Source organism: Athene cunicularia (assembly GCF_003259725.1).
Source record: "Athene cunicularia isolate RWA chromosome 9 unlocalized genomic scaffold, athCun1 chr9_part1, whole genome shotgun sequence".
NCBI lineage: Eukaryota > Metazoa > Chordata > Aves > Strigiformes > Strigidae > Athene > Athene cunicularia.
This window is the reverse complement of record NW_020799110.1, coordinates 5010927-5036814: the sequence shown is the minus strand read 5'-3', so window position 1 is coordinate 5036814 and position 25888 is coordinate 5010927. Positions and strand designations below refer to the sequence as shown.

General features: G+C 38.9%; 1 protein-coding gene across 4 annotated transcripts in view; it reads right to left on the bottom strand.

Moving 5' to 3' along the window:
* LOC113483537 (multiple epidermal growth factor-like domains protein 6) overlaps positions 1 to 25888 on the bottom strand; it is a 204160-nt gene that overhangs the window by 86263 nt on the left and 92009 nt on the right. For all 4 annotated transcript variants that reach the window (XR_003399040.1, XM_026855154.1, XM_026855155.1 and 1 more), the window contains exon 5: positions 7338 to 7460. Coding sequence is in view for 3 of the 4 variants with exons in the window: in XM_026855154.1 (XP_026710955.1) it covers positions 7338 to 7460 (123 nt within the window). In the remaining variant the exon portion in view is untranslated. The remainder of the gene's footprint in view (positions 1 to 7337; positions 7461 to 25888) is intronic.

The window sequence follows — 25888 nt, the reverse complement described above, 5'->3', positions numbered from 1 at the left end:
GGAGCCGAGCATGCAAATGCAGGTAGGACTCCTCCAGTTGTTGCTTTGGAGCCTCAGATTAGGATACTGCTCTTGCCATCAGCCATTTCTACCCAACTGGTCTGCATAAAACTTCTGCTTAAAAAGTGACTGAAAACTGACTGTGTCTGTCCTCAGCTCCAATCAATAAAAACATGCATCCAGGATAAATGAGCTCGCTCTTCAATCGCAATATTCACTTTGGAGGAAGCTGTCATAACTGTTAGTTCATCTACCCTGAGGGATATCAGATGTGAGAAATTATGTGGTTTAGCTCACAGCCGTCTTTGTTCAGCGTGTAAGAGAGGAGCAGGGAGATTTTAGCAACAGTCAAGCATGAATCAGGAAAAACCTAAACAAGTGCAATTAAAATTCAAAAATAAAACAATTACCAGAGCATCAGATGCTCTTCTCAGCTATGACTGCCACATAAGTGCTCAAAAAATAGGCTGGAAGTGTCTGTTGTGTCCGAGTGATGCGTCTACCCTTCCCTGATTGAAGAGAAACAGGTCAGGCACAAAATGACTGATTTTGCTGAGTTTAGTATATGATACATTTTAATAAGATTGAAAGGGTTTGTGTGTCCCCAGCGTGTAATTGAGTGAATTAAGCTTAGGAGGGCACACAAAATGAGAGGGGACTGACCAAACCAACCTATGGCATCCGCTCTGTGCTGGCAGCGCCTGCGAGCCTGAAATGAGCCTGCCAAAATTCAGCTCACGTTCCTGCCTGCCTTGGGCTTGCCATTAATCAGGATTCAGGTAATTCATTTAAAAAGTCCAATAACTGACACTTAATGTTACCTTTACTATGAATCTGTTGTAATTTTTACTACTTATTTTCAGCACATTTTTTTGCTGTAGTACTACCACGAAGAGACAAATGCAGAAAGATGACACTGTTTGCCTAGGAGAGTGCAACAGCTTCTCGCAGCTATTGATCCCAGCTGGCTCCGAATGCAGCACAGGAGTGCCTAAGAAAGGTCAGATGAACAACCTCCAGCCTTCATTTCTCCTCAAGAGCCAGAGACAAATGCTTAAAAGTGAGAATTGGGAATTTCAAAAATAATTACTCACGAGTAGAAATAAAAACACGTTTCCAATAAAGTTTGCAAACATAGCTATGAATATCATCAGTAGTTTCACCCCAGATCTTCTCCGCAGCCGAGCACAAACACCACACAGGTTTCCTGCCTAAGTTCAATACTCTCCAGAAAACCACAGAGGTCTGACTGCATAATGTTAAATAGTGTTTAAAATGCAGAAATAATCTTTAATCTTAGTTAATATATTTCCCTTTATGAGAGGAGTAAGGGAAGCCTTGACTTCTATCAACTGGAATCTAAAATCAAGACCAGTAATTATGCTTTTTGTGATTAAAGATACTGATGTGACTGGTAGGAGCAACCATAAATAATCAATATTTAAATGTAAAAACAGGTATTGCTGCTTTTCAAATTCAATTCAACTGATTAGACACCTACCAGTATTCTGGATATACAAAATTACGGACCAGAAAATGTTCATTCCTTGGCCTCTGACAGAGTGCTTCACAGACTTTTTATATTCTGAAACTTAAATACTTGGAGTTTTCTGACTTAGCTATAAGAACTCATGTTGAAGTCTCAGGGTACCTGAAAGCACATAACGACAGGGTTGGAAATACCAGAAATTAGGTTTTGTCCTCTTTTCTCTCACAATTGCTATTCTTTTGCCTATTCTTTTTATCTTCCTTTTTGAATTGCTGTAGAAACCCAATACATTAAAATATCTTCGTTATCAAAAGTGTTCACTCAGGGTCTGTTAAGGTCACAAGATGGACTTGTCTGTTCCTCTAATTCTCTGAGGTGGACATTAAATGGGCACAGTAATTCAGTTACAAAAAATCATATAATTGTGATACAACTCCTGCAACTGGCTTTATTTCCTTTTCTCAAGATATGGAGTATCCTGAAATAGAGAAAAATGAAGAAGACTGGGTGGCTTCACCTGATTTAGGAGTGCCTTCACTTCTCTAAGATTTGAGTTCATGAGGAGTGGTACTTGTTGCACCCATAATCAGAACTGGTATGCTTTTCTTTTTGTAAAATATAATTTATTTTCATTATTCTCTTTCTATTGAAGTTTCATGAAAATAACTGTGTCATTGCATGCCATAGTGTTATGAGTCAAATGACACTTTCTAAGAGAATGCAAAAGCATCCTGAATCCTTCCAGTGGACTGATTTGTCCTGTTCTAATAAAAAAAATAATTAACTAATTAAAAAGCTCCTTGGCATCTCCCTAGAGGTCCACTGTATTATGTTCTTCAGGTTTTTTTCACAGGACACAGCAGAAGCTTGGTGCATTGATTTGCTGGGCAAGGAAAACAGTTCAAATGCAGAATTAGCATGTTTGTTCTCTTTGACAAAAACAGAGTTTGACAAGAATAAGTTACACTTCAAACCTTACAGATTAAATAAATGCTGAGGTCATTTTAATAAACACTTTCTTACTTTGAGACAAATCCCTCAGTATTTCTTTTCGCCCAGCTATTAACTCTTTTGCAGCAACACTGGTTAGAGAGTTCCCATCTGACCTGGGGTCAGGCTAAACCAGCGACACCAGTGACTATTACATTACTGGGGTAAACAGTGGTGGCCTTGCAAAGTCACACACTGGCTCTGGACACAGCTGCTCCAAAAGTCCCTCTGGCAAAGGTCAGGAAACCCACCAGGACTTTGAGGTTTGATCGAAACCCCTGGGGACGGGGCTGCAGTGATTGCAATATTACTTTAATCAGTAAAATAAAAGCTTCTTTTCATCAACAGCTAATCACAGGACTTCATTTATCTCGAACTTCCTCGGTTGCCTCCACAGATGAGAGCACAATAATATAAACAAGAAATGACAGTTTACCAAAGAAGGTTAACATAAGGTCATGACCTTTTTTTATTTGACTTCTGGAGCTTATTCATGTGTGAAAACGCACTTTTGTAGCTGTAGCTTTAGCATCCCTTACAGATCTGGACTTGCGCCAATAACTGAGTTTTAAGATAATATTTACATTCAGAAAATACCATTTCTGCTTTTTATGGTGTTTGAGCAGAATTGTTTCATGTTAATATATTAAATGAGAAAATCTATACATCTCACAGAACTTCTATCTCACTGACATAAGAAGTCAGAGGTACCTCTGCTTAACAAATAAGGACAAGTATTGCACAAGTATTTCCTCTCCCTTCCTCAGACCAAGTTACATCTTCCCGAGCAAATCCATGCACGGACACTGACCAGACTGCCCCCAAAACACCGAACGCCGGTACAGATGCACAGGGTGCAGAATCAGGCTGACAGTCATACCCCAGGAAATGTCAAATATTAATTTCTTGTATTATTTATGCAGTGATACAAATCCAAATCCTTTCTCATCATTAATTTCTATCAGACACATGAAAAGTGAGAGGTAACCATGAGCTTTCTGTCAAAATCTGTAATGCCTATGTGACTATCTGCCAGAAAATATTTCTCTGTCAGATAAGAAAACTGAAGTTCTGTCCATGAACACTGGAGAGTAAAATCTGCAGTACAACATGTAGATAATTAGTTTTGAAAGGTTAATCAGTTCACCACTCTGGCTGGCATTTCTATATAGATGCACGTGCCTTCAACTTACTACAACTTGCCTCTTGATTTAAGTGTCCCTCACTGAAGTGAAGTAAGACTTTATATAACACCTAACTCCGTATGATATATCCTGCCATAAAAGTCCCCAGTTGGTTGAAAAGCTCCTGACAGGCCTGGGAAGGAGTACAAACCCTGCAGCGTGGGGTGTCCCAGGCTGTGCTGCTCTATCCCCTTCTCCATGTGGCTCTAACCAGCTGCAGAACCACCCAAGAAAGGGAAGGTTTAGTCAATGATGATAGCAATAACTTATTTTAAGATTATCTTGCCTCTTTTATGATGTTGTCTTGTTCATATTCATGGAGCCTTGTGTCTTCCACGCACCTTTGACACCCTAGAAAACAAAGATGCTGAGCATCCTCAGCTCATTCTAGCTGTGAAATTAGGCCTCCTAAAATTGCTCACAAAACCCCCAGCTATTATTGATCAAATCAGCAGTACACTTCATTATGTTGTTGGATTAGTGAATTTTTATCTACTTTCCCTTCCTTAGCGTTAAACAGCTACAGATAGCTAGAACCTTTTTTTTTTTTATATAAATAGTTATTTCCTGACAACATCTTTCCTTTTTGTCAGAAGGATGCTCTATTTTGCTCCTGAAAAACAGAATCAATCTTTGCACTAATAATGACTTACTGAATAAAATCTGTACTACTTCCATGGTGCTTTTCTAATGATACACCTTATTTGTACCCTGGCTTATAAAAAACCCTGTACACCAATTGATCATTTCAGTCACCAGTGAAATAAAACCAACCGTGAGACAGATAATGGGAGCAGAACAATAGGACACATCTATTTAACGCTCGAGTTTAGACTAAGGGGTAACATAAAGCACAATGATGCTATAAAAGAAAGAATGTAACTACCCAGAACAACTATAAGCCTTATTCCTCAAAAAACCACTAACCTGAATGAGAAGCTGTTTTACTCTCATCGGCAAGATGACCCCTTTGAGCAATGCAGAGGCATCAATAAAACACGAATTCAGTGACATGTCCTGAAAGACCAGCACCTTACAGCAGCACACACAGTTTTGTTTGGAAGCTCACTTTTCCTTTACGTAGTAATTAATCACTGATTTACTTGTATTGTAATATATGATGGCTAGAAAGTGGCTGAAGCTGGCCTTCTTGTGAGTCAGTATAGCCAGGCACTCATTGTCATGATCATCTCCACAAAAGATCACGTGTAATTAGTGTCACTGCTACACTCACTTTGTTCTGACTTGAGCGTTTCCATCTTATTGTATGTTTCCATTTTTATCTGAAGATTTCAAAAATGGGCTTCAAAATGGCTAATAATATATTCTCCTGTAATTCCTGGTTAGATAGGATATAGTACAAGAATCAAATATCTTAAGCTCTTAGTTTTTAAAGAATGTCAAGATATTAGAATTTAAAGTATATTTTAAGAATAGAGAATTGTGCAGAAGGAATAATAATTTAACTAACTTATTAGCATAAAACTATTTTAAAGGAAATGGGACTCTTGCATCTGTGCTGGGTTTGGGGGGGGGGGGATTTTGGTAGCTGGGGAGGGGGCTACAGCAGTGGCCCCCTGTGAGAAGCTTCTCGAAGCTCCCCCAGCTCCTGCCTCTGTCCAGCTGGACCCGCCTCTGGCCAAGGCCTAGCCAAACAGTGATAGTGGCTGTGCCTCTGAGATAACGTATTTATCTCAGAACCTGGGAGGAGGAGTGGGAATTCTGAGTAGGACTTGCAAGGAGAACATCTGTGTGAACACTGAGGTCAGCGGAAGAAAGGAGGAGAAGGGCTGCCCTGTCCTGCCACCCATGGAGGTCACTGGTGGAGCAGATGCCAACCTGCAGCCCATGCAGGACTCCACAGCAGAGCAGAGGGCTGTGCCTGAAGGGAGGAGGGAGAGAAATTGGGAGCAAAGCATAGCCCAGGAAGAAGGGAGGGGTGGGGGGAAGGTGTTTTTAAGATGTGGTTATACTTCTCACTGTCCTACTCTGCAAAGCGTTGCTGTTGCTAGTGTTTGCATTAAATTGATGGACTTTTTCTTCCCCTAATGAGTCAGGCTGTCTTTTGCCCACGACTGTAATGCGTCAATCATCCCTCCCTGTCCTTATCTCGATTCTCAAGACTCTTTATATATTTTCTTCTTCCCATTCCTGGGGGGGAAGGGATGAGCAAGCAACTGCATGGTGCTCAGTTGACCTCTAGGCTCAAACCATGACATATGCCAAGCAATTTAGGAAAACAATGAGTAGGAGCCCTGTTTTCAAAACCTTAATTGTTAGACAGCTTTTATACAGATCTGAAAGCAGTAAGTAGTCATCAACATAGTGACCTATACACTGGTTCATGGGCATATTACCAACCAGTCCCCAAAAGAGGTAAGAGAGGGCTGAGGTGAAGTAGCAGGAATCTGTGAATCATCCATAGCATTGCTGGCTTGAGCTCTCAAAAGGGCAAAATGAAAGCGTGGAGCACCATAATGAAAAACTTCCATCAAATAAAATAACCATCTACAGCTTATTTACACTGTCAAGTTGGAGATCAAACGATAGGTTGCTGTGAAAAATAATTCTACCATCTTCTAGTGAAAAAAGAAGTGCAGCCAAATAAATTATAAAGTTAGAATAAAGCATATGACCACAGCCAAGAAATACATTGCTTTGTGCAAATCTTAAGAAAGGAGTTGAAAGACAATGGTAAAATGAAATCCTGGAAGAAGAGAATTTGTGAGAGTCAGAGAAGATGGTTTCTTGTGAAAAGATGATAATACAGTTCATTAAAACCTACCTAGTGCCTTTCATCTTGAGATAATCAAAAAACGTCAACGATATACTTACTGCAGCAATGAAATGCAATTGAGGGTGCAATCCAGGCACACAGCCAGTGCACACAAGATCATATGGCAGCGAACATTCATTACCTGCGTTAGAGGAGAGTTCAAGAAGGAGGACTTGCTCTGGCCTGCAGTGCAGAATACCTCGGCTGCTTTACACCTGATCTCCTCTACCTTTCGCAACATCCGATAATGCAAAAAAAGCAGTGACCATAGGTCAGCAGGACTTGTTTACACCCACTCTATGTTTACCAGTGCATCTTTAAGAAGTCTAACAATAATTCATTTTGTGTTCTAACATAAGCTTACGTGATGTTTTGCTTCTACACAAAGTCAAGCTTTTGCATAAAAACAAATTTTACCTCATAATGCACTAACTAGACTTCTATTTCCCTTAGGAAGACAAACGGGTTTACATAGCATGTGGTTTTAAATCTTTTTTTATTCAGTTAATCTCTAGCTGTGGAATTGCGATTGAAGTGCAAAAATGTATGTGTATTTTCTGATAAGAACCATTTTGTTTTAGAGACAGACAAAATGTTATCAAACAGATACACTTTCTTCAAGTTTTTAAACTGGTGATGGAAATTCCATAATCAGAACATGGCACAGCCAATCCAGGTTAAATGATAACATTTTTTTCAAAAAAAAACCCCACAAACCCAACCCTTTGAAGTGTTCTTACAGTTACATCTTCATAATCCAGACATGAGAACATCTGCATTCTTCACAATTCTGAGTATATGCTCCTCAGCTGGCTCCAGATAAAAGCTAACATTTCCTTTTCCTTTCTAATGTCTTACCTGATTTCTTAATAGCAGGGAGACACAGTACAAACATTACCTCCACATGATTTTCCATCTTCCTCCAGTTTCTGGCCAGCTGGACATTTGCAGTAATAGCTGCCAATGGTGTTACAGCACTGGTCACGACAGCCACCGTTCTCAGTGGTGCACTCATTCACGTCTGTTGGAAGAAAAATATAGAGCAGTCAGTAAAGAGTGGGCATTGACCACATTAACTTGGTTATCTGAGGACAATCGTGTACAATTCTCATGTGATAAAATGAGAAAGTTACCGAGACATACAGTTAAGGACCCTGAAGGCAACCACAGAAGCAGTGGCTCCTAGCTACATCGCTGTGCCCCCCAACTCAACCAAGAGGGGCAATGGTGGGATTTTCCTCCCCCTCTTCTGCACCACGTAAGCTGCAGAGTCCACCCAGCTCCAGCTGCAGGCCCTACCCAACCTGCCAACTTCCCAATTCTTGCTACAAGATCAGGAATAATCTTTATACTGTTATTTCTGCTTCTAGCAATCATGGCAGAGATCAGAAACCTCTGAAAGATGGTAATATTCTAAATCAGTTAAGATCCTTCTTTCCTTTAGATATGTGTGCACTCATAACTATCCACCTGACTTATTGACCTGATCAAGTCAGTGCTTGCCTGCATGCAAAAATAGAGCTTTACACATTATAAATGAAGAACATTAAAGAATCACATATATATGTGATAAATAAATAAGTGAATAGACTAGCCAATGTCAGAGAAAAATCAATAGCAAAGACATTTGCTTTTTAACCCCTGTACTTATACACCCTCCATAAGAATTTCTGAAGAAATGTGATAGAAATCATCAGGCCAGTAATATTGCTCTGTTGAACAGAATCAGAGACAGTAGGTGGTATGGAAGTATTTCCAAACTAGAAAATTTGTCAAATGGGACTAGTATACGTAAGAAAACCAGCAGGTATTTCCTGCACTGATTCTGTGTGTTGTGGAACGCACACTTGTGTGATGGTTTTTTTGCTTGCTTTGCTCTCTCTGAAGCGTTAAAGTCACCCAGACACATAATTCATCAGTGCAGGGGTAAGCAGGGACAGCAACGAACCTGTGGAAGGATAAAGGGCTGCAGGTGTCTTGTTTTCAATATTTTTTGGCCAATGTCTTGAACTGGCTTGGTGGCAGAGTAGACCTCCTCAGCATGTTGGTAAGGGGAAAGCCAAGGAAGGCTAAGGGGACACACCACGTTTTCAAAGCCTGGCATGAGGACACAGGTGACAGATCTCACATCCACAAGGCCTTTGGCACTGGTAGAGATCACACATTACATTCAGGCTAGAGAGCAAGAAAAGCAGGAGGAGGAAGATTAAGCAGTAGAAGATAAGCATCATCGTGACTGCAAAAATCACAAGCAGTTACTTTATATTAGCAGCACTCTGCATCTCCAATGGGGAAATGCAGCTTTTTAAAAATCTTCTAATTAGACTCTTGTCAAAAGAAATACAAAGTGCTGTAAAGACAAATCAAAAAAAGAAAGAATTTCACATTCATGCAGGAAAGATGAGAGCCTTTCAACTGCAATCCTTACCAAGGTTTGTTAGTTCTATGAGTTTGAGATTAACTTTACTAGCTCATTTCTAATCCTGGCTGAAAACAGATGAAAAGAAGTTTGGGGGGAGATTTCAGACTACTAAAAAGCTGAAATAGAAGTGTATCATGAAACACCAATATTTACTAAAACGCAGCTGAAGAGGCACAAACTCACTAAACCCATCTCATTTCTCTATGGCTCTAAGTGTAAGGACTGACACAGCAAAACTTTCTTTGTCCTCAGTGATACTAAAAAACACTCGCAAGTTACATTTAAAAAAATATTCAGTTATCTCAGAGCTACACAACAAACCAAATCCTAAATCATGTGAAGTCGGCAAAGCTCTTCTCCATTTCATGGGAATGCAATTTAGACAGAAACTTTTCAGAAGAAAAACACTCCCCCCCTCCCAAAAATGCAAAAACAAATCATACCAAAATAAGACATTCGTCTGTTCACTTCTCTTCAGCAAGAGACAGAGAGAACATATGACAAGCGACAGATTTGAGACATATTCCTCAAAGCACTGGAAGAAGACATGCTAGTGCTGAGCATCATGCAGAAGATCGACAAAACAGGCATGTTCCAAATGATTTACTCCCTCTAACTAGGAGACATCTTGATGTGCCTTGTGGTAATAAAAAGTAATGAGCCACATAATAACCCTGCTCCACAGTTTCGACTTCTATTTATACTAATAGTATTGAAAACTAATAAAATCTCTTGCTCTTTTTATTTTTTAAAGAAAATAATGGGAAGAACTACTTTATTCTTCTACACCGTGTTTAGCACCTACTATGCTACATGATATCCTAGCACAAAATATTGACGAAGTGATGTGGTCTACGATATACAGCCCAATTTATTAACACTAGTGTCTGTATTTTGTACCAAAATATTGGAAGAAAACCTTTCTAGCTGAGGAGCTAATCATTATCCTCTTGATTTCACTAGGGTATAATACATTCGGAAGTGTATAGCACTATTGCATACTAATGCATAGAATGTTTTTCCATTTGATTGCAGCGTGTTTCTAATAGCAATCAGAAATATTTTTCTTTCTTGTTCAGCATAAAATGCTGTGGTCTACCTATGAGTTTTGTCTCCAGGAAAGTATTGGTGTTATATGACTGATGAACCTCATCTTCCTTCTTCCAACACTCTGTCTTCTTAATGCTCTGTCCTGGATTTCCTTGTCCCTACCTTAATACTTGTTTTCATCCTTTGATGAAGCGTTTTCAACCATTTCTTTGCTGCTTCTTACACCAGAAATCCACTGCTGCTTCTATTATATGCTGAAAACCTGACTTTTCATCCACATGTCTCTCTAAAAAGTGTCATTTAAGGCTAATCATAACTCAGAAATTAAAATATAGTTTATGTTAAGACAGCAAAATAAGCTTTTTGATACAGCTTTATCACTATTACAAAGCACTCCCATTTGAAGGAATACATTCACATTGTACTAGTTTTAACCTTAGTGTCATGAAAATTTGCTCTCTAAGCATCTGCATCCTTCGCTGTACTTTCTCCCGGACAAGACCTTCTCCATTGCCTGTACCCTGCCAGGATGTTTTGTAGAACTCAGTAATAAAGGTCAGATGTCGCCTCAGTCCAAGAAGCACAAAAATAAATGATCTGAACATGAAGTAATAAAGAATGTGTTTTACATTTGTAAAAAGACGGTTCATGTAAGTCTTATAAGCCACAATCAGCCGTTCTATATTCCTAATATACAGAATAGTCAGAATTTTAAAATCCAATGACAGCATTGCCACTGTAAAAAAAGAATAAAAAGCCAACAAAAACAATTCTGTCAAATGATAAATTTCTGTCTGTTTTCCATATTCAATGTCACTCAAGGTTGCAAATATATTTGCCTTTTGAATAGAAAGAAAAATGACAGAAAATTTCTGACATGTAACAAGTCTGCCAGGTTAGGTCTGACAAAAGTTCAATGTTATCAAGACTATCAATCCATCTGTAATGACATGCTGTAGGCGCTTCAAAAAAATGTGATGTTTGCTACTGCAATACTTCACATTTATTTATAGAGCCAATGTTGCAACACAGAAACATTATCTATGGGACACTCCATGTGAGCTTTCAATCCTGCCATGTGAAGTCTTAAGGAAAAAAAAAAAAAACCAAACCACACTTCATCTACATTAACTTGATATTAACTTTATATATGATCTGTCTGCCATACACATGGAAAAAAAAGAAATCCACAGAGTATTTTAAATCCACTAGTATTCCAAAATGTGGATTGTAGACACATGCATATGTCCCACACTCCCTGCACATGTGGTGTTATAGAATGGCCCTAGGTAAAAGGCATTCTTTTGTCTAAAAAATCTCATCAAATATTTGATATGTAGGTTTTTTTTTTTTTTTTTTTTTTTTTTTTTTTTATGAAATGGACCACCTTTGTCCAATTAAATATGCCTAGGAGCTATATGCTAAACAGGGAAGGACTGACTCCAATCCCTTTACTTCTCTAGTCTTGTTTAAAGCTACTCACTCCCTGTCTGAAAATATCACACAGCAGAGCAAGTTAGAGACATCCTTGGCTCCAGAGAAAACAACCCTTCATCAAGTTGTTATGCAAGTCTAAGTGATTTCAGATTTCCTACATATAAATGAAAACTTTCTATAAAAGCAGACACTGGACAAAGTCTTCTTCACTGGCAATTCCAATTTTAAATCTAAGTAACCTGCACTATTACTAGTGCTCAGGTGTAGCAAACAGATGAAGAAAAAAAAATATATATAAAATAAATCAGGGTGCAAAGCAGAACTACGTTAGGGCAGAATTCTCCTCTACAGACCTCTATGTTGAGCTGTTGGTGAGGGCTGCAGCTCTGCAGGTCCTCCACATGCAGCTTCATTCAGCATCTTTAAAAACCAACAAGGGATTAAGACTGCTCTGACTGCACGACTGGACAGACGCTGAAGGAGAAAGCATCTGCACTGAGCAGGAACGACCCTGCAAGGAGAGGCCCTTGTTCTGTGGCAGGAAAACACTGGAGTGAATCGCCATTTAATTTTGGCAACAATTTGTATGTTTAGAGCTATGGGACACACCATCTACAGTTACAGTATTTTTAAGTATATTTGACCTGTACAACAAGTTTATGCAGTATGTTGTTAATATAAAGATTATTTTTTAAGATCACAAAGAGAATCTCATAACTGCAGCCCAGTATTTAAAACCTATTTTCTGAGGTTTCTATATTTATCAGCTGTATATGAGCAACAACTTTATTTATTTAATGCAACCACATGCAAACTTGCCATTTCAGTGACCAGCCTCTGGGGCTAACCTGTGCTCTGACCCGTAAGCTGCTGACTCCAGTGCATGTCAGAGCTCGCTGGACTTGTAATAAATCACGGAAGTGCAATAAAATCTGTAAAATCATTCACATTGTTACTGCAATACCACATGAAGAAAGCCCACCATCATGGAGAGGGAAGGTTATTTTGATTAGTTTAAAAGTGTTAGGCTAACACACGGTGCTTCAATTAGGGGTCAAACTAACGAGAACATATTTATTTAGGAGAAAGACAGCATTTCACTAATAACACTTCTTCCCGGTTGGAATTTTCTCCTGAAGACTATGATGAAGATTGTCTGATTGCAGGAATCTAAATGCTAAATATCTTTATCTAAAAAAACAGGTTTGATTACTTTCTCTAACAGGGACTAGCAGCTTATATTGACTTTCATAGGAATTTATATCTTTAAATTGCTAACTCAGAAAACATAACTCAAATATTTTCAGGTACAAACCCCTCACATAATGGTTAGAATCAAAGCCTAAATATAGATTATAACGTGCAACTTAAGTGCACCTGTATGTGTACCTTAATATATCTGTGTGCCTAGTACACAAACAAAGGAGTATATATGCAACTGTATTACAATTTGCTTTTATAAGGACATGTTATAGGCAAGTATCTGCAAATCATAATGCACGCTTGGCAACTTCTCATTTATAGATCTAAATAATTTGATTCCATTTTTTAAAAGTGCTAAAGATCCGGCAAATAGGTAGCTCCTTAAATTACTTATGGTTTTAGGCACTGTTCTTTAAAATTATGGCCCAGATGGTCTGCAACCAAAACCATATGTCTAAAAAAAGCCTGAAACCTGAGAGAGTTGATTTGAACTTTAAAGGCCACTCACTGCTATGACGCAAGGTAGTTCACACAAATGAATATGCACATACATCATAGCAATATTATATGTAAATATAACGTAACGAGCAAATATACTGGACAGGCTGTCAAGCACAACGCTCACACCCCAGAGACTGCATTTGTCTTTTCCTTCGTTTTGTGCAAGAGCTTTGTAACAGTCGTCTTTGAACAGTAATTGTCTCTAAAACATAAATTACATCCATCACTTCCAGCGCCAACCATAAATTATCTGCCTGAATAGAAAACAAAGCTGCTCATTCTGATAGTCAAGCGCAGTCCTACATGTGTATTGATTAAGCACTCTTAATGCTTTATTAGGTTTTCTTCCTCCACAAAGTCAATAACAGGATGAATATTTCTTCTTGTGCTGTTATGAAGTATCGTAAATCTGAGCTGTTATTAACAAGCCCCTGATTAGTGGAGCAAACTTATCTGAGAGTTTGGCACAGACTCTTCGTGCGTGAACTCCCAGAAAACACCCATCATTGACACTGTCTCCACTGGCAGCTGCAGTACTTGTGCTTCACAAGTTATCACCTCTTCTTTTTTTTTTTTTTTCCCAAAGAAATTACTGCTGCACTCATTCCTCTTTATCCCCACATCACATTCATACACACAGAGAACATCAGTCACATAACAGAAGCGTGCGTGGTCCATGTTCCCTGGGGACGTGGGTCTCTGCCATGGTTTGCTTTGTTTTGTTACTGGGGCACTAAAAAAATTCCATTTCATGAAACTTAGATGCAAAACCAAAATCAAACAATTCCCCTTGTTAAACAGACTTTGCTACTATTAATTTTTCCTTATTAAAATCATCATCTGAGGAGAAAACCAGATTCATCCATCATATGCACTTGCTCATTAAGAATAACTCTTTTGAAGTCACAATAAAATTCTGTAAAGGGAAAAAAGAGGTTCAAGGTTTAAATAAGTGAAACAACAAGTTCTTAAAACCCAAGATGCTGATAAGCACTGCTGTGTTATACTAGACATGTAGTTCATCTTGTGCAACAGCAGAGAATGTTCAGTGCCCTGCGGCAGGTACAGAGATGGCCTCTTCCACCCCAAACTCTCCTCCTCCTGCTCTCTGCTAATAAAGATTAGAATCAGTTCTGAAAATGGGCATTTAAAAGTCCTTTTAAAATCTCTGTCACTGATTATGGCAGTCCTTCATAACCATATATACAGCTGTGCTCTCTTTTTTTTTTCCTTTGCATTCCTAGTGTCCTGAGCATCAATGACGTTTTGCAACAATGACTTCCAAAGCTAAACTGTTACATGAAAAAACACCAGATTTGATTTTTTTTATCTCCCTATAAGATTCTCTATCAAGCAGGAACAACTATTTCCTAAAAGTGAAATGCAGGAGTTAAATCATACACAAAGTTTTGCTTTCTACACAAACTAGAATAACTGAAATAAGAAGCAGGGGGGAAAAAAAAATCTCAGTACAATGAAATCCTGTAATACTACTCATTTTTAAAATACATCTTTCAGACAAGGTATGAATAATGCAACTAAACATCCCAGAACATCTGAATTAAGCAACAACAGACTAACGGATGCTAATTGGCAATGATTGGAGATGATTGTGGAGTATGGATGGAACTATGATTACAAACAGAGCTTATGCTTCCAGCCCAAACTTCAAGTACAGTTGCTGCAATTAAAGATATTTTATCAAATTAGACAAGTGTTTGCCTTTGCCTGCTATGATGGTTATGAGCAAAACATAAAAGAAAGCATCGTCTGCTGTACTGCAACCTTCCTCACATGAGAGCTCTGCCGAGACGGATTTCTTTCTGCTTTGACTCTTTATGCCACAAAATGAAGCCTTTTAAGAGAGAATTCAGGACTCTGCAGTGACATCCTTAAAAGCCCTTGCTTTTGTCTAAAAGTGCTTTTGGCCTAAAAATACATTCGTCTTTGCCATATACCTAACTTTCAGTACCAACAAGTGCTGGTTATGCACACACTAACAAGAAAAGACTTTGAACTTCAAAAGTTTGATTTGACAATATAAGCCCTTACATATTTTGCAGGTAGGTAAACATTCTTTAAAGATGATTTCCAAAGCAGTGATTATTAGTAAGACATCAAGACTTAGAAACTGGATTTCTTTTATCTTCAAGTGCTAAATTCCAAGCATGAATTGTAAGCACAAGCCAGGCGGTTGACTCCAGTGAGCCAAATCCTGGTGCCTAAAGCGCTGGTCACAAAGTGCACCTTGAACCTGAGACAGGCTTGCATCTTGCTGCTTTCTGCTTTCTTGGGTAAGAAAATCAGTAGAAGATATCAGACATTTTGTCACAAACTAAGGCTGGCTCCTTCCCAGTATTATCCCAAAAAGATGTCCAACTTTCCTCTCTTGCTTCTGTATCTCAAGAAAATTTACATGCAGAACTTCCACCTTTCCTCCAGCTTTCTATGATCTCTTATAAATCAGGTTATCAGAACTGAGCTGAAAAAGGATATAGAAAAAACAGGTATGCTAGGGTACTCGAAGCTGAGCATTTACAGCCTTTAAGTTTTATAAATCTTCATAAGGACTAGTTGCTTCTGTATTTTAAAAAAATTAAGGCTATGCACAATTATGGAAGTTCTCAGGCCAAGATAGCTGGAGAGTGACAGCCAGTACATGCAAGTGTAAATAACCTGAAAGTACCCATGGGTTATCTAGTGCCAACATCTTCAGGATCAAACACAAACAAGCTCAGAGAATTACAGCACTGGCATCAAAAAGGAACAGCAAGGAAACAAAGGCAGCAGCTCGTGCATTCCACTTAGCCTGTATTTTTAAGAGATTTTAGATGTTATGTCCTGGGAAGAGAACTGTAATAGTCCAACACATAAATAACAAAAGCAGAGATAAAGATAGACCTGTACGCTGTTGATGCCTTTCAGACTCACCAGGACAAAAGGTGAACGAACAACTTCAAACAGAAATAAATATGTCTGCTCCTGGTAAAACCTGTAATGAAGGGTCAGATTCTACCAATTTGTTGGTGGCATACTTTGGTACCCATGTGCAACGTGGGATGTTTGAAAGCTCTACTATACTATTACGTGAAAATCTATGTATAGCTGCAATTTGAGTTTGTGACAGCAGGAGTCCGAGCAGGGCGAGCTCCAGCCAGCAGGATGCAGGAACAGGGAATTGGGCACTACAAGAATGGCTTGTTTGGAAATTGGCTTCCAATCATTCATGTGAAGGAAACTCAAGTCAAAGTTTTAGCTGCTAGCTGCAGAAAAAACAAAGAAAAGTACTATTATAAGTGGAGAAAAAAGTGTTTATTCTAGCTTTGTCTCTTTCTCTGGTTTTATTCTGTGCTGAGATAAAGCCTGATCAATCTAAGCAAGTATATGGCTCCTTTTCTCTAAGCCTGTAAAATAAATGTCTCGAATCCAGGAGCGTCGTCGCTTCCACTGCAACACTGTGGAGAAGGGACACTTGAAGCACTCCACAGTAAATTTTGGTACTTCAATTCACATTGGGGCAGGTTCTCACCTGCTGCAAAATACAATCTGATGTCACACCACCAGCATGGCCAGAACCACGGGTGCAAAGCAACGGGTGCTGCTGCAGGAGGAACCCCCGCAGCAGCCAGCATGTCAAACCACCCCGCCTGCCTTCAGCCCCCGATACAGGACCAAAGCTGCAAGTCTAGAAGTTGCTGTTTAACACACAAACAGGCTGATTATTACAACAGTATGGTCTGAGCAAGCTCATAAATTAAGCAGCTTACATTTCAGGGCACTTCTATTGTAATATGCCAGTTCCTTACGAACTATTCTTTTTCATAATATAATTAACCCCAGGACTAAGCATGTGAGCAAATTAGTTCATTTTTCACATGAATAATGAAAACCTTTTTTTCTTTTTTTTTTTTTTTTCCTTTCCCCAAAACCATTATGAACTGAAATGAATGTAAAAGATTTCTCAGCAGAGAAAGGATGATGTGTGCCTGGCTTCTGGTTTAGAATTGGAATTCATTATTGAGATTTAAATGGAAGCTCCTATTTTCTTTTCTTATTTTTCTTAATAGTTGTCCTTGCCAGTCAATGTCAATCACTGGTAGAACAGACTCAACTCATCATCAGATACAGCCTGGGATGAGATCAAACAGCAATGAATGACACACGCCTGCTGCTGACTTAAATGGGTTAAATATTTCTTTCTTCCTATATCCTCCTGAGTATTGTCTCCCATCTTTTGTTTTCCAGTTCTAATAGATCTTCCTAACAATTATACATGGGCAGAATTACTCACTGCTCTGCCAAAAATCCTGCGCTAACTACAGTTGTAAAGTCATCTCACTTCCTACTACAGAAAAAAACCTTTTCTGTAATCATTCCCCAAATGGCTGAAACACAACCATACAACCAAGTCACTCGTTTACAAGAGACATAAATGAGAACTCGTTATTTGGTTTACACAGACATATGCCATTACCACACAGCTGCACTCAGTCACTGTGTCTTCCAGTAACGCATCTTGTGTGTCAAGGGCAAAGGAACCCATGGAGAAGAAAAAAAAAAAAAAAAGATTAAATCTTCATCAGTTTAATTTGTAAAGAAACCCAAGGGAAGTCATTATTCCCAGAGACTTCATTGCCTAATTTGTCTTCTGAATTCTTCTAACTTCTCTGACACCAATGGGTGCTCGTTAACTATTGCTTATTGTGACTGCAGGGCAGGTTTGCGAAGGAGCACAGCGTGCAATAGCCTTCTTGCACAAAGAGCAGCATTGTTCAGTGCTGAGCATCTTGCTGAAAGGAGGCCGCTGGGTGCTTCAGAAAGTCAACTATTTCATTTAGTGCTAAACAGGAGCTAAATATTTCAGAGAAATCTGGATCCTTCTCACCAGAAATGGCAGTGAGGTGAGCATCTTTTAACTGGAAGGGAATTCCCACTATGGAATTCAAGTAGGACACTTGAACTTGGATACGGAGTTATAGCAAGCTTGAAAAAGAGAGATATACAAACCATTAACTTGCATACAGTTTTTACCAGTGACAAGTTTGAAGCAAAAGACAGAAGAAATAAGGTTTTCTTTTTCCAGCTAAATTAACAATGAGTAGCAGAGAACAGCTGTGATTTCTCAGGGCCTTTCCTAGCAGAACAGCCCAGAGGTCTCCTTTAAAACAAATAAATCAGGCTCAGTGTGATGGTGTAAGTCAGACACTCTGCAGAAAGAACAATTTGGCAGAAATTTACCTCAGCCTGACACCGGCATTTGAACCTGGGACCTTCACTGCTTAGGCAAGCACATGTGTTCCCCACATGGAGAGGCTGTCGTTAGCAGAGGTAGCACACTTAGTTTTACAGCCTGGGAGTTCTGGTTATAAAAACATGTGATCTCAAAGTTTTTAAACCATCAAATGTCAAAGGTGATCACAGGCAGAAATTAGAGGGCTGAAATTGTTAATCCTGCATTGCTAAAACTGACTCATACCAGAGGCAGAAAGAGACAGTTTTATGTAACCCAAACTTTACACTCTGGTTCCCAATACAAACTAAATTTGCCTTTTAAATCTAGCTGCATGTCAGGCATCTGGTTTTGATAGAGAGCCATACCCATATTTTTCAGGGGTATAACCAAAAAGAAATTTGCATTTGTGTTTTCAGCAAGGCATCAGTGAGATGACATAAATAATTTAAAACTTCAAAGTTACTACATCAGTTGGTCTTTTCAAATATGATCACTTTACACTTTAAAACATGCGTTCCTCTACCTCTCTCCCTGAAAACAGCAGACATTTTTTTTTTTTTTTTTATGTTCCTCGCTATTAACAAGGGGTATACCATTGTAAAATCTTAAATACAACGCACTCCCAGAAAATTGTTGGGTTTAGGATAACCAACGGTATTTTTTGAGCAGCAGTAAGGTCAAAGTATTAAATGTAATACTCTTAAACAGAACATGTATTAGAAAAAAAAATAAAATCAAAGTTCTTAAGATCTATTGTAAGTGTTCAATAGATTAAAAACACACATCAAAGGGCAAACGCTATTGGGGCAGAAAAATGCAAACATGGCCATAGAGGCTGTGTGGAAATATATATGTATCCACCCAGCACTTGTGTGCAGCACACAATTTAGGCAAAACCAAGTATATTCCAGAGACACGTGTACCGTTTGGAGTCTGAGACCTGTTTTCAGAAGAGTGAGGAAGTAAATCAATAAATACGTTTACCTTGATCTTTAGCTCACTCTTACAGACCACTCAGAGCATCTAATTTAACCAAACCTCTTCAAACCAAATGCTGCCAGCTCTTCAGCATGCGGAAAAACAGTTGTACAATGTACGTCAGAAGAATCCAAGGCTGAACAGCCGGGCCTGAATGTACCCTACGCTGGATTGAGCACTATTTAAAACCAAGGCCTTTCTTGCTGTAAATCCCTCCTAAGCATGAGCATCTAGGCAGGAGAGTGGCAATGCTGGGGCTGTAGGTCGACGCCAGTTCACAGCTTGGATTTCCACATTGGGAATTTCATCCTTCGGTTCCAATCAAAAACCAAATTCCTCACATTCAACCCAGGCTAATTACTTTTTTGCATGGAAGAGACAGCCAAATTCATTCTGACGCACAAAAGGAAAGTGTGATATATGAGCAAAGTACATGTAGTATAATGTTATGGATGGTTCTGAAAATCTAGCCAGAAACATACGTCGCTCCTAACATCGTAGCTGTTGCCAACAGTTACCACCTAATGTTGTCTGAGAGACTGCAGTGATTTCATGTTCAAAGGAAAAGGCAAAGACTCTGGTATCTCAGATCCCACACTGCGTTACTGATGGCAACGGTGAATTTTTAACAACTGGAGAACATTCCTACAGAAGAGAGCGATCATCTTCATCACATGGGACACGCTGACTGCACACAGGTCCCTGCGTTACTCAGAAAACAACACATCACCCCAAAATCCTGAAAGTTGGCCTTGAAGCTTTCTGGTGAAGGAACTGATGCAGTGAGGCCATCAAGCTGATCTTCAAGTACAAGATCCTTAAATTGTGAATTTTCCTTTTTCTGTGTACACTGTACCACCTCTTTAGACTACCTAGAAGCTTAGAAAGCTTAATTTTACTAAATATTTTTATCTCTTCTCCAGGATAACCACATTATGAATATTAACAAACAGTGATAAGCACTGATAACATGTGGATACTCTGCACTGTTTGTTCTGTTGTTTTTTTTTAATGCGGAAAAGATGTAAACAGTGACCAACACAAGTAACACAAACCTAGTCACTACACTGCTAGAGCAAAAGACCACAGGTTGTAAGATGGGAGAGGAAGAAATTGTTAACTTAATTGGCAATCTTCTATATAACATAAAGTTAAGAAGGATTATTTGGGAATTTTAGATAACCCAAAATTATTCATGGAATTTAGCAACTGGCCACCTTTTTACTTAGTAACCAAACACGGTGCAAGTACAGCCCACAGTTCATGTTCCCACTGAATATGACAGGGATTTTAGTGAGATATTCTGTGATGACAATTCCTGAAGACTGGAGAGAGACCCAGCCCCAGTATGACACCTCTGCCGGATCCATGCTGGTCCACACAGGATCAGGCCGGATGTCCCCGGTGCAGTGCAGTCACCCAGGGCCAGGTGACACTCAGTCTTTGCACGAGTATGGACAAGCAGTCAGCAGAAACAGGAGGATGAAAGGACAACCACAACCTAGAGAGAAGAGACGGCAGGAAAAGCAACCAAGCAGAGAGGAGCCCAAAGGGAATTTGGCTCATTTTGTTACTTCTGTCCTCATGCTGATCCTCCCTGTGGCTGGATCAGTTGTATCCCAGAAACCTAAGTCTGTCTACATACTACTCCAGAAAAGCTTTGCAACATCTTCTGGTTGAGAAGCAATACTTAAAATAAAACATACCTGCGCCTGATCTAACATGAAAACATTAACACTCAGCGGTGGCCCTGGCTCTTCTGACACGCAAAGACTCAGTAGAAAAACTCACAAAAATAAATGTTACACAAACACTCCTATCAAAGAAATATCTTTAATGAATGCTTTGGTATTGTTGAAAATAATTTCACACTTGAAATGCTGAAAAAAACACAGCTCAAACCTGTATGAAAGAACTGCAGTGAGAACAGGAGCTCAGAAGGTCAAACCAGAGGAGCAGACGCAGCACAGAGGGGACCCAGCAGTGGGACTGGGGCTGGCGGTCCTTGTGGTCCGCCACCGCTCCCAAGCTAAAGGCTGGCTGGCAGCGATTGTACTGGAGAAAAGAAAGGAGGTCAAGGAAATATTTATCTCCGTGTTGATCATTCCTACTTTCTTTTGACAGTTGAGTTTGACCCACTGTGGAGCAGATGATTGATGGTATAAAGCAACGAGGTATGCAGTGCCCCCATGTCAGGTGCCTGGACATCTAACAACGCCGTACACCTCTGAAATACACGTTTTAAAGCATAGCCCTTTTTCCTCTATTTTTTTTTCTCCTTTTTCTTTTTTAAGGGATCATTTTTTGAAATTCCTCTTGTGCACTGTCAGAGGGACCAAAAGACAGCTTTTCTAGGAAGAAATCAGTTGGTTTGGGAGAAGATCAACAATTCTTGTGAGGCCAAGACTTAGGCTGTGTTCTTAACTGGTCTCCTAAGCATGCAACCCAGAGAAGGAACACTCTCCTGAAAAACAGACCTCACATTTAATCCACAGTAATCTTCTCCATCTACTAAGTTCATCACAAAGTGCAAAATATTTTAAGCATTTTTTTTCCCTTATTGCTTCCTTTTCCCCCACCTCAGAAGCCATATACTTCTGATTAAATTAAAAACTGTCCAACTAGAGTTTTGGGGGTTTTCCCCTCAAATGCTAATGTATAATTATAAGATGGGGGTGTGTAGTGTATATAAAATTAAAAATTCAACCAAGGTCATTAATGTACAAAATGCAAATTGTCTCCCATTTGTCAAAGACCCTGGGGAAGTCTAGAGATAATTGAAATGATAGATGAACAGAGGAGACTAACTGCTAATGGTCTGTATATCAATGAATCAATGTCACATTTATGAAGGGCTTTGGGAAATTATTTTAAATACTTCATCTATAGCTGAAGTTTAGCCTACTTTTTTCTTTTTAATGCTGAAAAATTAATGATAAAGTTCAGTTTATAGTTACAGAAGTGTAAACCTGCGGTAATTTAATAAACTCAGTAGTAAGAGATTGAAAAAATACTTATGTTTGTGCCAGAAATTATCAAATTACCAAGGATTATGGTGTAACTAAGAGCAATATATATTTCAGAAATAATCAAATATATGACTAGCCCTCACCCTCAAAGCATTTCATCTCATCTACTTTCCTGTGCATCTTATTTCCTCCATAATTTGTATAAATTGGAAAAACAGGGAGTATACATATCACTGATTCTTGCACTTACCTATTTTCCTTGTATTTTCATTAAAAACTGAACTGCATAGAGCAGGGGTTATTTTCAGATGTATTTATGGAGCACCAACCAAACAGGAACAGGGAGAGGAAAGGGAAAATCAGAAATATTTCTTTTTTAAACAAAAAATGAAGCGACTCTTGGAAGTAACTTTGGTATAGTTGCACAGAAAATCGTATTTCCATTTCAAAGGCTAAATACTACAAACTTAGCAAGTAGCTCTGCAGTCTTCTCCCAGTTGTGTAGGGGCCATGGTACATTAGTGACAATAAGAACCAGGCATAAAAAAAAGGAAGTTTCAAACATTAAGATGCCATTTTAGTTTAATCTGTAAATACTTTGGAGACGGGGGTCAGTTTAAAGAAGTTATTTTAAAAATTTTTAAATTTTTATTATTCCCCCCCAGTATTTTCTGCTTTTGTTCCCATACAACAGGAAGGCTTCAGATGAAAGGAAACCAGTAGGACACCTGCAGGCTTTTTTACCAAAAAAAAGCTTTTTCCAGCAAAAAGAAATAAACCATCGCATCCCGTTTAAGTGGCAGATAGTAGTACACTGAAACAGGTAGCATCACTACAAAATCAGCTGAATTAAACCCCTTTTCATTCTCGCTCTTACTGAATGAAATCACATGGTGGGACAGGGAGAAGAGGTGAGTTTTTATGAATGGTCTGTAGGATTGAGAGAGATTTGCTTCATCTGAAAATAGTACCATGATCGCTCAGCTTGTGGAAACATGAATTAATCTGGAAATTACATCTGGATTTCCCCAGAATTTGTATAAGCTGGTTATATATAAAAAATACAACCGATTCTCCTATTATAGGATTTGACACATGAAGCAAGCAAGCAAATAAGGCTTCCAGGAAAACATCGCTGTCTGAGAGGAAACTTCGCTGCTGTCTGAGAGAAGATAACAGGTATGCACTGCAGGTAAAAATTTCACACTAAATTTACCGGTCATTACAACTTACATCCACACACATTTACAAGAAGAATCAAGAAGACTCATCAAGCTGCTGAGAAAGCAAGGAGGCATTTCCACGTGTTGGAACACGTCTTCGCTATCAGAAAATATCACTGGGGATAGCGGAGATCTGGACCAGCTCCCCTTAGGATAACAACAAACTTTGAAGCAAAACTGATCAGGAATGCAAGATCTGTGGAAAAAAAAAGGGTCACACACACACCCCCACCCCCCCAAATCCATGTGCTGAGATCCAGCACTGGCCATACTAGCTGTCTTTTCTAATAAAGACTTGTGAATAAATACTCCAAAAAAAGTCCATAGAAAGCAGTTAGTATTATTGGGTATAACAAAACTTGCAGTACCTATTTTCAGGAAAGAAAGGAGGGAAAGAGGGAGGGAAGAAAAACTAGCAGCACGAACAAAACAAGTTGTCACAAACTACAAGACATTCTCGGAGAGAAGGTCTGATCTGGATGTTTCAGTTGGTTGAGAAGGCCTGAAAACACACAAAAATTGTGTCTGCCTGATGCTGGTTTGCATATACATTTGTTCTTTCTCCACCCACTGCCTTTTTAAAATAATTTCTATCAGTCTTCCTTAGTGTGAGCTCAAACTAACCACTATCAAACAGTAATGTAACATCTTGCCTTAGTTAAATTATCACATATTTTTCTCCTTTTATCTATTATTACACATTTAGCAACTGGTGAATAGGAAGAGGAGCAGGAGTGCTCCCTCTCCAAGGCCTCAGAGCTTGCCTACCATCCTGCAGCCTCCCCTGTCCTCTCCAAATCCTTTCCCCCCAAAAAAAGCACAAAGAAGAAAGAGGAAAAAGGTCTCGACCAAAGAGTAAAAGCTCCATCAATTAAATAAAGTTGAACTTTACAGAAATCTTTAACTTTCCAGTGAAGGTGGATATCAAGTTGTTTCTCTGAGCATCTCAGTTCTGCTGCTTTCATCTGTGCTGAATTTTCACCTGGGGCTTCATGGAGACACTAAAGGAGCAAAAAACCTGGCCTTTATGGATTTTCAGGGGAACATTAACTCTCCATCACCACGGACTCCAATGCTATGTAATGGGAAAAGGGCCATCAAGTCAGTCATTTCACCTTGCAGGTATCCATGAGGCTCAGTTAATGACTCCGTGAAGTGCTGCTTCTCCCCACTGTTGTTGTTATAGCTTACTAAGTAGTCAATTAATAAAACATTCGATTCCTCCATTTGCTGAAGCACATTTGTTCTGCTAGATTTTAATTTTTTGAATGAGTGAAATACAACTAAGATAATTTACATGAGTTAATGATACAGTACAAGTTAACTGATCAGTTATTCTGCATGAGAAGATATCTATTTGGAGGGAAGAATTTATACGCAGCCTTTCAGGGACATAATTACTTGCAATACCAGAGTCGAAACACGCTCTTCCATTTTTATTTTTTGCTATTTTACAGATGTGTCTCTATCGAAGACCTAAGTGAAAGCAGATTACCTGCCACTGATTACCCAACACATTCACAGAGGAAGGTAGGGGAAGCATCTCTCCAGTGACAAGTTTTGACTTGTGGTTGAAATTCCCCTCTTAATTGAGCCATGCGTCTTCTGCTAACAAAGTCTTACCGAAACTCCAAGATAAATTTGCCTCTTTGTGGAGTAAGTTTTTCTCACATCATATCCACCGCTTGCTTTCTTCTTATTTCATTAAGATTTTGAGTTATATATACACAAACCGTTCATTTCAAATACTCATTATGAAAATACTGCAAACCTAGAAGATGTCAGTGTCATTTCTTTTACAGCTTTTCTTTTTGTAGGCGACATTCATATTGCAGAATAATTTAGACAGTAATTTAATCACAGGGTTTAGAGGTCCAGCAAATGTTACATTTACATAATGTCAGTCTTTCAGCAGATAATTTGGTCCTTTGCGTGTGTTAAAAGACGACATGGCTTGTTAAGATCATGTTAGTACGTTTAACCCAACAGATGAATGGCTGGTTTGTTAATCTTTCATATATTTCTAATTTTCCTAAGGATGATTAGAAAATCCTATTTAGAGTAAATTCATGAGCACCTTCATTCCATCAGAGTGACAAATCAAAAAGATTATTAAATCACAAGGTCTAGAAATCTCCATAAATGGTCATAAATCCTTGCTACACATCAAATACCAAAACTTCCCTTATACAAATACTACATTAGTTAATATTTTGCTTATGCTTGCTTTGAGTACACATGACTGAAGTTATTAAAACCCGCCTCATAAGTTTTAGAATATCCTCATGAGAAAGTATGGGTATTTTGTAGCTTGGAAATGTAATATTCTTCTTTCTCTTGTCAAATGCTGATAAAGAGAATGAAATAGGATATAAGAAATATGATTTACTTTCAGTGTGGTAATGCTACTACCCTGCCCCCCCCCCCCCCCCC